General features: G+C 47.8%; 1 protein-coding gene and 1 long non-coding RNA gene across 2 annotated transcripts in view; both read right to left on the bottom strand.

Annotated features, from left to right (window-relative positions):
- On the bottom strand, positions 1-1,311 carry LOC139405254 (uncharacterized). Its single transcript, XR_011633873.1, has 3 exons — positions 820-1,311; positions 235-480; positions 1-110 (listed from the first exon to the last, which is right to left on the bottom strand). It is a non-coding gene; the product is annotated as an uncharacterized lncRNA (long non-coding RNA).
- Positions 1,312-2,768: 1,457 nt separating this feature from the next.
- LOC139405255 (forkhead box protein K1-like) overlaps positions 2,769-12,288 on the bottom strand; it is a 57,354-nt gene continuing 47,834 nt past the window's right edge. Inside the window, exons 5-9 of the mRNA XM_071147700.1 lie at positions 10,393-10,586; positions 9,665-9,831; positions 5,737-6,021; positions 3,567-3,728; positions 2,769-3,401 (exon numbers count right to left, since the gene is read on the bottom strand). Coding sequence (XP_071003801.1) covers positions 3,181-3,401; positions 3,567-3,728; positions 5,737-6,021; positions 9,665-9,831; positions 10,393-10,586 — 1,029 coding nt within the window. The 3' untranslated portion in view covers positions 2,769-3,180. The remainder of the gene's footprint in view (positions 3,402-3,566; positions 3,729-5,736; positions 6,022-9,664; positions 9,832-10,392; positions 10,587-12,288) is intronic.

Raw genomic sequence — 12,288 nt, 5'->3', positions numbered from 1 at the left:
AAGCAGTCTGCAACATTACAAAATAAAAGTCCTGTTCTGAAGCAACATTACAAAATAAAAGTCCTGTTCTGAAGCAACATTACAAAATAAAAGTCCTGTTCTGAAGCAGTCTGCAACATTACAAAATAAAAGTCCTGTTCTGAAGCAGTCTGCAACGTTACAGAATAAAAGTCCTGTTCTGAAGCAGTCTGCAACATTACAAAATAAAAGTCCTGTTCTGAAACAGTATGCAACATTACAAAATAAAAGTCCTGTTCTGAAGCAACATTACAAAATAAAAGTCCTGTTCTGAAGCAGTCTGCAACATTACAAAATAAAAGTCTTCCTCCTTAACATTAAAAACATTCTTTAATGTTAAAAGTAAAAGTTCCCTAGATAAAACAACAACAACAAATTAGAAATATTTAAGGCTTTTTAAAGGGATAAAATGATCAAGATAATGCTAAAATATTAAACTGTACACACAGCTGAGATCCACACCTGGGGTCACACAGCTGAGATCCACACAGCTGAGATCCACACCCGGGGTCACACAGCTGAGATCCACACAGCTGAGATCCACACCTGGGGTCACACAGCTGAGATCCACACAGCTGAGATCCACACCCGGGGTCACACAGCTGAGATCCACACAGCTGAGATCCACACCTGGGGGTCACACAGCTGAGATCCACACAGCTGAGATCCACACCTGGGGGTCACACAGCTGAGATCCACACAGCTGAGATCCACACCTGGGGGTCACACAGCTGAGATCCACACAGCTGAGATCCACACCCGGGGTCACACAGCTGAGATCCACACAGCTGAGATCCACACCTGGGGTCACACAGCTGAGATCCACACCTGGGGTCACACAGCTGAGATCCACACCTGGGGTCACACAGCTGAGATCCACACAGCTGAGATCCACACCTGGGGTCACAGCTGAGATCCACACCTGGGGTCACACAGCTGAGATCCACACAGCTGAGATCCACACCCGGGGTCACACAGCTGAGATCCACACCCGGGGTCACACAGCTGAGATCCACACCCGGGGTCACACAGCTGAGATCCACACCCGGGGTCACACAGCTGAGATCCACACAGCTGAGATCCACACCTGGGGTCACACAGCTGAGATCCACACCTGGGGTCACACAGCTGAGATCCACACCTGGGGTCACACAGCGGAGATCTACACCTGGGGTCACACAGCTGAGATCCACACCTGGGGTCACACAGCTGAGATCCACAGAGTAGTACAGAGTATTATAGTATCATATCAGCATCAGTATCATATCACCTGTATGACCCAGGTGTGGTATACAGTATAGTACAGAGTATTATAGTATAGTACAGAGTATTATAGTACAGTACAGAGTATTATAGTATAGTACAGAGTATTATAGTACAGAGTATTATAGTATAGTACAGCGTATTATAGTATAGTACAGAATATTATAGTACAGAGTATTATAGTACAGTACAGAGTATTATAGTATAGTACAGAGTATTATAGTACAGAGTATTATAGTATAGTACAGAGTATTTGCAGTGTGTCGTTGACCCAGGTTAGAAATCAGCACCTTCTAATGATGAAATTAAACACAATCAGATCGTCTAAATTAGATTAGCCTCCTCCCTCCTCTCCTCTTTCCTCTCTTCCTCCCTCCTCTCCTCTTTCCTCTCTTCCTCCCTCCTCTCCTCTGAACACACACCGGGTCCTGCAGGGCCCCTCCTCTCCTGAGCCACAGTGTCTGCTGGTCCATACCTCAAACCTAAAGCAGTACACTACGTTGGGAGTAGGGCTCTGGTCTGAGACAGTACACTACGTTGGGAGTAGGGCTCTGGTCCCAGGCAGTACACTACGTTGGGAGTAGGGCTCTGGTCCCAGGCAGTACACTACGTTGGGAGTAGGGCTCTGGTCTGAGGCAGTACACTACGTTGGGAGTAGGGCTCTGGTCCCAGGCAGTACACTACGTTGGGAGTAGGGCTCTGGTCTGAGGCAGTACACTACGTTGGGAGTAGGGCTCTGGTCTGAGACAGTACACTACGTTGGGAGTAGGGCTCTGGTCCCAGGCAGTACACTACGTTGGGAGTAGGGTTCTGGTCTGAGGCAGTACACTACGTTGGGAGTAGGGCTCTGGTCTGAGGCAGTACACTACGTTGGGAGTAGGGCTCTGGTCTGAGGCAGTACACTACGTTGGGAGTAGGGCTCTGGTCTGAAGCAGTACACTACGTTGGGAGTAGGGCTCTGGTCTGAAGCAGTACACTACGTTGGGAGTAGGGCTCTGGTCTGAGGCAGTACACTACGTTGGGAGTAGGGCTCTGGTCTGAGGCAGTACACTACGTTGGGAGTAGGGCTCTGGTCTGAGGCAGTACACTACGTTGGGAGTAGGGCTCTGGTCTGAGGCAGTACACTACGTTGGGAGTAGGGCTCTGGTCTGAGGCAGTACACTACGTTGGGAGTAGGGCTCTGGTCTGAAGCAGTACACTACGTTGGGAGTAGGGCTCTGGTCTGAAGCAGTACACTACGTTGGGAGTAGGGCTCTGGTCTGAGGCAGTACACTACGTTGGGAGTAGGGCTCTGGTCTGAGGCAGTACACTACGTTGGGAGTAGGGCTCTGGTCTGAAGCAGTACACTACGTTGGGAGTAGGGCTCTGGTCTGAGGCAGTACACTACGTTGGGAGTAGGGCTCTGGTCTGAGGCAGTACACTACGTTGGGAGTAGGGCTCTGGTCTGAAGCAGTACACTACGTTGGGAGTAGGGCTCTGGTCTGAAGCAGTACACTACGTTGGGAGTAGGGCTCTGGTCTGAAGCAGTACACTACGTTGGGAGTAGGGCTCTGGTCTGAAGCAGTACACTACGTTGGGAGTAGGGCTCTGGTCTGAAGCAGGACCCAGGGGTCAGAGGGTGAACCAGCAGACACTGGGACCCAGGGGTCAGACGGTTCACCCAGAGAGGCTCCTCCTCCTCCTCTAGACACCAGGTCAGGGGGTGAACCAGCAGACACTGGGACCCAGGGGTCAGACTGGTGAGATGGTTCACCCAGAGAGGCTCCTCCTCCTCTAGACACCAGGTCAGGGGGTGAACCAGCAGACACTGGGACCCAGGGGTCAGACTGGTGAGATGGTTCACCCAGAGAGGCTCCTCCTCCTCTAGACACCAGGTCAGGGGGTTAGAGTTCAGCAGTTCTACTTTCTGTTGTCGTGTGGCTGAGAACTCATGGCCACGATGACTGGCTGCTGAATGGGGGGAGGAGCCGCCTCGTCCTCCTCCATCTTAGGCCTCTTAGCCTGGGGGTCGCCTGGCACCTCCGGCCCAACATCAGGCCCCGCGCTGGGCTGTCTGCTCACCAGGACTGGGGGGGAGCTGGAAGCCTGGGCTGCCAGGATCTGGAGAGGACTGGTCAGAGCTGGGGGTGGGGATGGGAGGCAGGGGAGGTGAGGAAGAGGAGAGAGGAAGGACAGAGTCAGTACAACACCATAATGAGACATAACTCACCATGCATCAAATGAAATTAACATAACAACCATGTCAACAAAAAAACCAACAACACCGGTTGCTAAGGTAGCCGTACCGTAAGCGTTGGCGACGGCGGTGTGTTTGCCGTTCTGAGTGACAGGGCGGACAGGAAGTTGGTGCAGCCCCAGAGATAGGCCACGCCCCTCTGACCCCTGACCCCCCTGTTGAGCTCCCTCCAACGACTGGATCACTCGCTCCCTGTTCTGCTGCTGCGAGTCTGGGGGGGAGAAACGTATTAATATACTGAACACCGATATAAAACAACGATATAAAACACCAATATAAAACACCGATATAAAACAACATAAAGTGTTTTGTTTACATGAAGCTGAAATAAAAGATCCCAGAAATGTTCCAAACGTACAAAAATGCTAATTTCTATAAAATGTTGTGCACAAATTTGTTTACGTCGCTGTTAGTGAGCATTTCTCCTTTGTCAAGATAATCCATCCACCCGACAGGTGTGGCATGTCAAGATTGCCGATTAAACGGCATGATTATTACACAGGTGCACCTTGTGCTGGGGGACAATAAAAGGCCCCTCTAAAATGTGCAGTTTTGTCACACATCACAACGCAATGCAACAGGCGTCTCAAGTTGAGGGAGCGTGGAATCGGCATGCTGACTGCATGGAATGTCCGCCAGAGAATTGAATGTTAATTTCTCTACCATGAGCCACCTCCAACGTGATGAAGCCAGAATGGCCACTGGCCTCGCTGGAGAAGCCGTCACCTCATGCTTCAGCATGATAATGTACCAGAGCCCCATGTTGGATCTGGACACAGTTCCTGGAAGATGAAAGTGTCCCAGTTCTTCCACGGCCTGCAGACTCACCTTCATGTTTTATTTTAAAGTGACATATAATATAATATAAATATATATATATATATATAATATAAATATATATATATATATATAATATAAATATATATAATATAAATATATATATATATAATATAAATATATTTATATTATATATTTATATTATATATATATATAAATAATATAAATATATTTATATTATATATAGTTATATTATATATATATATATATATATTATATATATAATATAAATATATATATAATATAAATATATTTATATATATAATATATATAATATAAATATATATATAATATAAATATATATAATATAACTATATATAATATAAATATATTTATATTATTTATATATATATATAATATAAATATATTTATATTATATATATATATATTTATATTATATATATTTATATTTATATTTATATTATATATATTTATATTATATATATTTTTATATATATTTATATTATATATATTTATATTATATATATATATATATATATATATATAAATATAATATAAATATATTAAATATAATAAATATAATAAATATAATATAAATATAATAAATATATAAATAATATATAAATATAAATAAATATATAAATAAATAAATATATAAATAAATAAATAAATAAATATATAAATAAATAAATAAATAAATAAATAAATAAATAAATAAATAAATATATAAATAAATAAATAAATATATTATATCTGGTGACCAACACATGCCTTTGTTCCCAGTCATGTGAAATCCATAGATTAGATGAATTTATTTCAGATGGACTCATTTCCTGAACTGTAACTGATTAAAATCTTTTAAATTGTTGCATTTATAATTATTTATTTTGGTAGGAAAAATTCAATTCTGGACATTTTCCTTGCCACCAAAATAAAAGTTGACATAAATAGGTGTATAAAATAATCCCGTACCTCCTTTTCCCTGTTTATTTATGTATACACCTATTCTATGTCAGATTATGAATAAAAATCGACCAGATTGACCTCGTAAAAACAAACAGCAGCTGGAAGACACCGGTTGTGTTCGGTGAATGTGACAAATACAAGTTGATTTGACATGTCTGGGTGAGAGATATGTAGATATATATATTTTAAGTCAAGGGGGGCTGAATACTTTACCAGAAGGTACCGTTTATACACAGTATGCATCAGATCCATAAGGAACCCTATAAACCTTCAGCACAATACACTCGTGGAGATTTCAAAGGATTTGATTGGTGTAAGCAATATGGTTCCATTTCTACCTAGCCTATCAGAGGGCGAGGTAGAACTATTGTCATTTTACTATCACTGGTCAAATCCTCTCAGAGTGTAGGGTCTAGGAGGGTTCATTTGGGATTGGGGTCACAATCTAGCCGTACCTCTCTGCTCGCCGGTGCCCTCTGCTCCCTGCTGGCCAGCGCCGGTATTACCACGACTCTGGCCCCCGCCGGGGGTGAGGATGTACCCGTTCGGGGGGTGGGAGGCCGTAGCCGTGGTGACCAGACGGAGCATGGTGAGGGTGTTGGGGGGGCTCTGCAGCATGTGGAGGGTCTGTCCCCCGGCGACTCCGGGGCCCGAGAACAAGGCCAGGGGTTTACCCATCCCCGAGGGCAGGGGGTGGGGCGGGGCGGCCATGATCACTGGCTGGCCATGTACTGGAGAACCTGGGACACACACACACACACAAACACTGTCTTTAGTTGTCTGAGCATCTGTAGATGTGTCCCTACCTGGGAAGCTCTGTATCTAGTGAGGAGGACAGGTTATGGTGTAGATGTGTCCCTACCTGGGAAGCTCTGTATCTAGTGAGGAGGACAGGTTATGGTGTAGATGTGTCCCTACCTGGGGAGCTCTGTATCTAGTGAGGACAGGTTATGGTGTAGATGTGTCCCTACCTGGGTAGCTCTGTATCTAGTGAGGACAGGTTATGGTGTAGATGTGTCCCTACCTGGGGAGCTCTGTATCTAGTGAGGACAGGTTATGGTGTAGATGTGTCCCTACCTGGGGAGCTCTGTATCTAGTGAGGAGGACAGGTTATGGTGTAGATGTGTCCCTACCTGGGGAGCTCTGTATCTAGTGAGGAGGACAGGTTATGGTGTAGATGTGTCCCTACCTGGGGAGCTCTGTATCTAGTGAGGACAGGTTATGGTGTAGATGTGTCCCTACCTGGGGAGCTCTGTATCTAGTGAGGAGGACAGTTTGTGGTGTAGATGTGTTCCTACCTGGGGCGCTCTGTATCTAGTGAGGAGGACAGGTTATGGTGTAGATGTGTCCCTACCTGGGGAGCTCTGTATCTAGTGAGGAGGACATGTTATGGTGTAGATGTGTCCCTACCTGGGGAGCTCTGTATCTAGTGAGGAGGACATGTTATGGTGTAGATGTGTCCCTACCTGGGGAGCTCTGTATCTAGTGAGGAGGACAGGTTATGGTGTAGATGTGTCCCTACCTGGGGAGCTCTGTATCTAGTGAGGAGGACAGGTTATGGTGTAGATGTGTCCCTACCTGGGGAGCTCTGTATCTAGTGAGGACAGGTTATGGTGTAGATGTGTCCCTACCTGGGGAGCTCTGTATCTAGTGAGGAGGACAGGTTATGGTGTAGATGTGTCCCTACCTGGGGAGCTCTGTATCTAGTGAGGAGGACAGGTTATGGTGTAGATGTGTCCCTACCTGGGGAGCTCTGTATCTAGTGAGGACAGGTTATGGTGTAGATGTGTCCCTACCTGGGTAGCTCTGTATCTAGTGAGGAGGACAGGTTATGGTGTAGATGTGTCCCTACCTGGGTAGCTCTGTATCTAGTGAGGACAGGTTATGGTGTAGATGTGTCCCTACCTGGGGAGCTCTGTATCTAGTGAGGAGGACAGGTTATGGTGTAGATGTGTCCCTACCTGGGTAGCTCTGTATCTAGTGAGGACAGGTTATGGTGTAGATGTGTCCCTACCTGGGTAGCTCTGTATCTAGTGAGGAGGACAGGTTATGGTGTAGATGTGTCCCTACCTGGGGAGCTCTGTATCTAGTGAGGAGGACAGTTTGTGGTGTAGATGTGTCCCTACCTGGGTAGCTCTGTATCTAGTGAGGAGGACAGGTTATGGTGTAGATGTGTCCCTACCTGGGGAGCTCTGTATCTAGTGAGGAGGACAGGTTATGGTGTAGATGTGTCCCTACCTGGGGAGCTCTGTATCTAGTGAGGACAGGTTATGGTGTAGATGTGTCCCTACCTGGGTAGCTCTGTATCTAGTGAGGAGGACAGGTTATGGTGTAGATGTGTCCCTACCTGGGGAGCTCTGTATCTAGTGAGGACAGGTTATGGTGTAGATGTGTCCCTACCCGGGGAGCTCTGTATCTAGTGAGGACAGGTTATGGTGTAGATGTGTCCCTACCTGGGGAGCTCTGTATCTAGTGAGGAGGACAGGTTATGGTGTAGATGTGTCCCTACCTGGGGAGCTCTGTATCTAGTGAGGAGGACAGGTTATGGTGTAGATGTGTCCCTACCTGGGGAGCTCTGTATCTAGTGAGGAGGACAGGTTATGGTGTAGATTTGTCCCTACCTGGGGAGCTCTGTATCTAGTGAGGACAGGTTATGGTGTAGATGTGTCCCTACCTGGGGCGCTCTGTATCTAGTGAGGAGGACAGGTTATGGTGTAGATGTGTCCCTACCTGGGGAGCTCTGTATCTAGTGCGGAGGAGAGGTTATGGTGTAGATGTGTCCCTACCTGGGGAGCTCTGTATCTAGTGAGGACAGGTTATGGTGTAGATGTGTCCCTACCTGGGGAGCTCTGTATCTAGTGAGGAGGACATGTTATGGTGTAGATGTGTCCCTACCTGGGGAGCTCTGTATCTAGTGAGGAGGACAGGTTATGGTGTAGATGTGTCCCTACCTGGGGATCTCTGTATCTAGTGAGGAGGACAGGTTATGGTGTAGATGTGTCCCTACCTGGGGAGCTCTGTATCTAGTGAGGACAGGTTATGGTGTAGATGTGTCCCTACCTGGGGAGCTCTGTATCTAGTGAGGAGGACAGGTTATGGTGTAGATGTGTCCCTACCTGGGGAGCTCTGTATCTAGTGAGGACAGGTTATGGTGTAGATGTGTCCCTACCTGGGGAGCTCTGTATCTAGTGAGGAGGACAGGTTATGGTGTAGATGTGTCCCTACCTGGGTAGCTCTGTATCTAGTGAGGACAGGTTATGGTGTAGATGTGTCCCTACCTGGGTAGCTCTGTATCTAGTGAGGAGGACAGGTTATGGTGTAGATGTGTCCCTACCTGGGGAGCTCTGTATCTAGTGAGGAGGACAGTTTGTGGTGTAGATGTGTCCCTACCTGGGTAGCTCTGTATCTAGTGAGGAGGACAGGTTATGGTGTAGATGTGTCCCTACCTGGGGAGCTCTGTATCTAGTGAGGAGGACAGGTTATGGTGTAGATGTGTCCCTACCTGGGGAGCTCTGTATCTAGTGAGGACAGGTTATGGTGTAGATGTGTCCCTACCTGGGTAGCTCTGTATCTAGTGAGGAGGACAGGTTATGGTGTAGATGTGTCCCTACCTGGGGAGCTCTGTATCTAGTGAGGACAGGTTATGGTGTAGATGTGTCCCTACCCGGGGAGCTCTGTATCTAGTGAGGACAGGTTATGGTGTAGATGTGTCCCTACCTGGGGAGCTCTGTATCTAGTGAGGAGGACAGGTTATGGTGTAGATGTGTCCCTACCTGGGGAGCTCTGTATCTAGTGAGGAGGACAGGTTATGGTGTAGATGTGTCCCTACCTGGGGAGCTCTGTATCTAGTGAGGAGGACAGGTTATGGTGTAGATTTGTCCCTACCTGGGGAGCTCTGTATCTAGTGAGGACAGGTTATGGTGTAGATGTGTCCCTACCTGGGGCGCTCTGTATCTAGTGAGGAGGACAGGTTATGGTGTAGATGTGTCCCTACCTGGGGAGCTCTGTATCTAGTGAGGAGGACAGGTTATGGTGTAGATGTGTCCCTACCTGGGGAGCTCTGTATCTAGTGAGGACAGGTTATGGTGTAGATGTGTCCCTACCTGGGTAGCTCTGTATCTAGTGAGGAGGACAGGTTATGGTGTAGATGTGTCCCTACCTGGGTAGCTCTGTATCTAGTGAGGAGGACAGGTTATGGTGTAGATGTGTCCCTACCTGGGGAGCTCTGTATCTAGTGAGGAGGACAGGTTATGGTGTAGATGTGTCCCTACCTGGGGAGCTCTGTATCTAGTGAGGAGGACAGGTTATGGTGTAGATGTGTCCCTACCTGGGGAGCTCTGTATCTAGTGAGGAGGACAGTTTGTGGTGTAGATGTGTTCCTACCTGGGGCGCTCTGTGTATATCTGTACTCTGGTACGGAGGCCAGTTTGTGAGCGAGGTCGTGGTGGTGAGACAGAGGAGATCCCTCTCTAGAGAGACACTCTGGGGTCTGAAGACCACTGGAGGGAGGGGAGAGGAGACCCTGGTGGGTGGGGGAGGCTGGGGCACTCCTAGAGAGGGGGAATGGTTAGGGCATTAACACAGTGCAAACACAACACCCTCCAGCGAAACAACACACCACCCCGCCCCCCCCCCCCCCCCTCCGGAGAAACACACCCCCCTCTCCTCTCAGACTGAGAATGGGACTTTTCATAAGGTGAGAGCGAACACACACTCCAGGATTGTTTCAGACACACACCTTACTGAGAGAGACTTACTTTGTTCTATCCAATCAAACGAGAGCAGAAGCAGAGAGGGGAGAGAGTTAAACAGAAAGACAGATTAGAACTGTTTAACTGACAGAGGACAGAGAGGGAGTTAAACAGAGGCAGAAACAGACAGATTATAACTGTTTAACTGAGGGTTTACAGGTCAATACATTAAGGAGGGTCTGAAGAGAAGCTACTGTGTGTGCAGGCTTTTACTACAACCCTGCACTATAACACACCTGGTTCTACTAACAGTTGCTCTTCACGAACTTGATTAGCTAGAGGTCAGCTAGAGGTCAGGGATTAGCTAGTGGTCAGCTAGAGATCAGGGATTAGCTAGAGGTCAGGGTTCAGGGGTCGTACCTGGACGAGAGCGGTCCGAACGGCGTGCGGAAGCAGGCCACGCCCCTCTGCCGTCTCTTCCTGAAGGCTTGTTCCACCAGCTTGCCCTCGGAGGCCGAGTCCACGCGCCAGAAACTACCTTTCCCAGGCTCCTCCTGGCTACGAGCCACCTTCAGGAAGTAACGGTTCAGAGACAGGTTGTGGCGGATCGAGTTCTGGGAACAGAGGAAGGGGAGGAGAGTTGGTGATACTTCGGAGAGAGAACACAAATTTACAACAAAAACCTAGTTACCTGGTAGTAGGGGTAGGTGACGTGTCTAGTTACCTGGTAGTAGGGGTAGGTGACGTGTCTAGTTACCTGGTAGTAAGGGTAGGTGACGTGTCTAGTTACCTGGTAGTAGGGGTAGGTGACGTGTCTAGTTACCTGGTAGTAGGGGTAGGTGACGTGTCTAGTTACCTGGTAGTAGGGGTAGGTGACGTGTCTAGTTACCTGGTAGTAGGGGTAGGTGACGTGTCTAGTTACCTGGTAGTAGGGGTAGGTGACGTGTCTAGTTACCTGGTAGTAGGGGTAGGTGACGTGTCTAGTTACCTGGTAGTAGGGGTAGGTGACGTGTCTAGTTACCTGGTAGTAGGGGTAGGTGACGTGTCTAGTTACCTGGTAGTAGGGGTAGGTGACGTGTCTAGTTACCTGGTAGTAGGGGTAGGTGACGTGTCTAGTTACCTGGTAGTAGGGGTAGGTGACGTGTCTAGTTACCTGGTAGTAGGGGTAGGTGACGTGTCTAGTTACCTGGTAGTAGGGGTAGGTGACGTGTCTAGTTACCTGGTAGTAGGGGTAGGTGACGTGTCTAGTTACCTGGTAGTAGGGGTAGGTGACGTGTCTAGTTACCTGGTAGTAGGGGTAGGTGACGTGTCTAGTTACCTGGTAGTAGGGGTAGGTGACGTGTCTAGTTACCTGGTAGTAGGGGTAGGTGACGTGTCTAGTTACCTGGTAGTAGGGGTAGGTGACGTGTCTAGTTACCTGGTAGTAGGGGTAGGTGACGTGTCTAGTTACCTGGTAGTAGGGGTAGGTGACGTGTCTAGTTACCTGGTAGTAGGGGTAGGTGACGTGTCTAGTTACCTGGTAGTAGGGGTAGGTGACGTGTCTAGTTACCTGGTAGTAGGGGTAGGTGACGTGTCTAGTTACCTGGTAGTAGGGGTAGGTGACGTGTCTAGTTACCTGGTAGTAGGGGTAGGTGACGTGTCTAGTTACCTGGTAGTAGGGGTAGGTGACGTGTCTAGTTACCTGGTAGTAGGGGTAGGTGACGTGTCTAGTTACCTGGTAGTAGGGGTAGGTGACGTGTCTAGTTACCTGGTAGTAGGGGTAGGTGACGTGTCTAGTTACCTGGTAGTAGGGGTAGGTGACGTGTCTAGTTACCTGGTAGTAGGGGTAGGTGACGTGTCTAGTTACCTGGTAGTAGGGGTAGGTGACGTGTCTAGTTACCTGGTAGTAGGGGTAGGTGACGTGTCTAGTTACCTGGTAGTAGGGGTAGGTGACGTGTCTAGTTACCTGGTAGTAGGGGTAGGTGACGTGTCTAGTTACCTGGTAGTAGGGGTAGGTGACGTGTCTAGTTACCTGGTAGTAGGGGTAGGTGACGTGTCTAGTTACCTGGTAGTAGGGGTAGGTGACGTGTCTAGTAACCTGGTAGTAGGGGTAGGTGACGTGTCTAGTTACCTGGTAGTAGGGGTAGGTGACGTGTCTAGTTACCTGGTAGTAGGGCTAGGTGACGTGTCTAGTTACCTGGTAGTAGGGGTAGGTGACGTGTCTAGTTACCTGGTAGTAGGGGTAGGTGACGTGTCTAGTTACCTGGTAGTAGGGGTAGGTGACGTGTCTAGTTACCTGGTAGTAGGGGTAGGTGACGTGTCTAGTTACCTGGTAGT

The sequence above is a fragment of the Oncorhynchus clarkii genome, unplaced genomic scaffold (genome assembly GCF_045791955.1).
Source record: "Oncorhynchus clarkii lewisi isolate Uvic-CL-2024 unplaced genomic scaffold, UVic_Ocla_1.0 unplaced_contig_6271_pilon_pilon, whole genome shotgun sequence".
NCBI lineage: Eukaryota > Metazoa > Chordata > Actinopteri > Salmoniformes > Salmonidae > Oncorhynchus > Oncorhynchus clarkii.
Note: the sequence above shows the minus strand (reverse complement) of the source record. Positions and strands in the feature narration are given on the sequence as shown.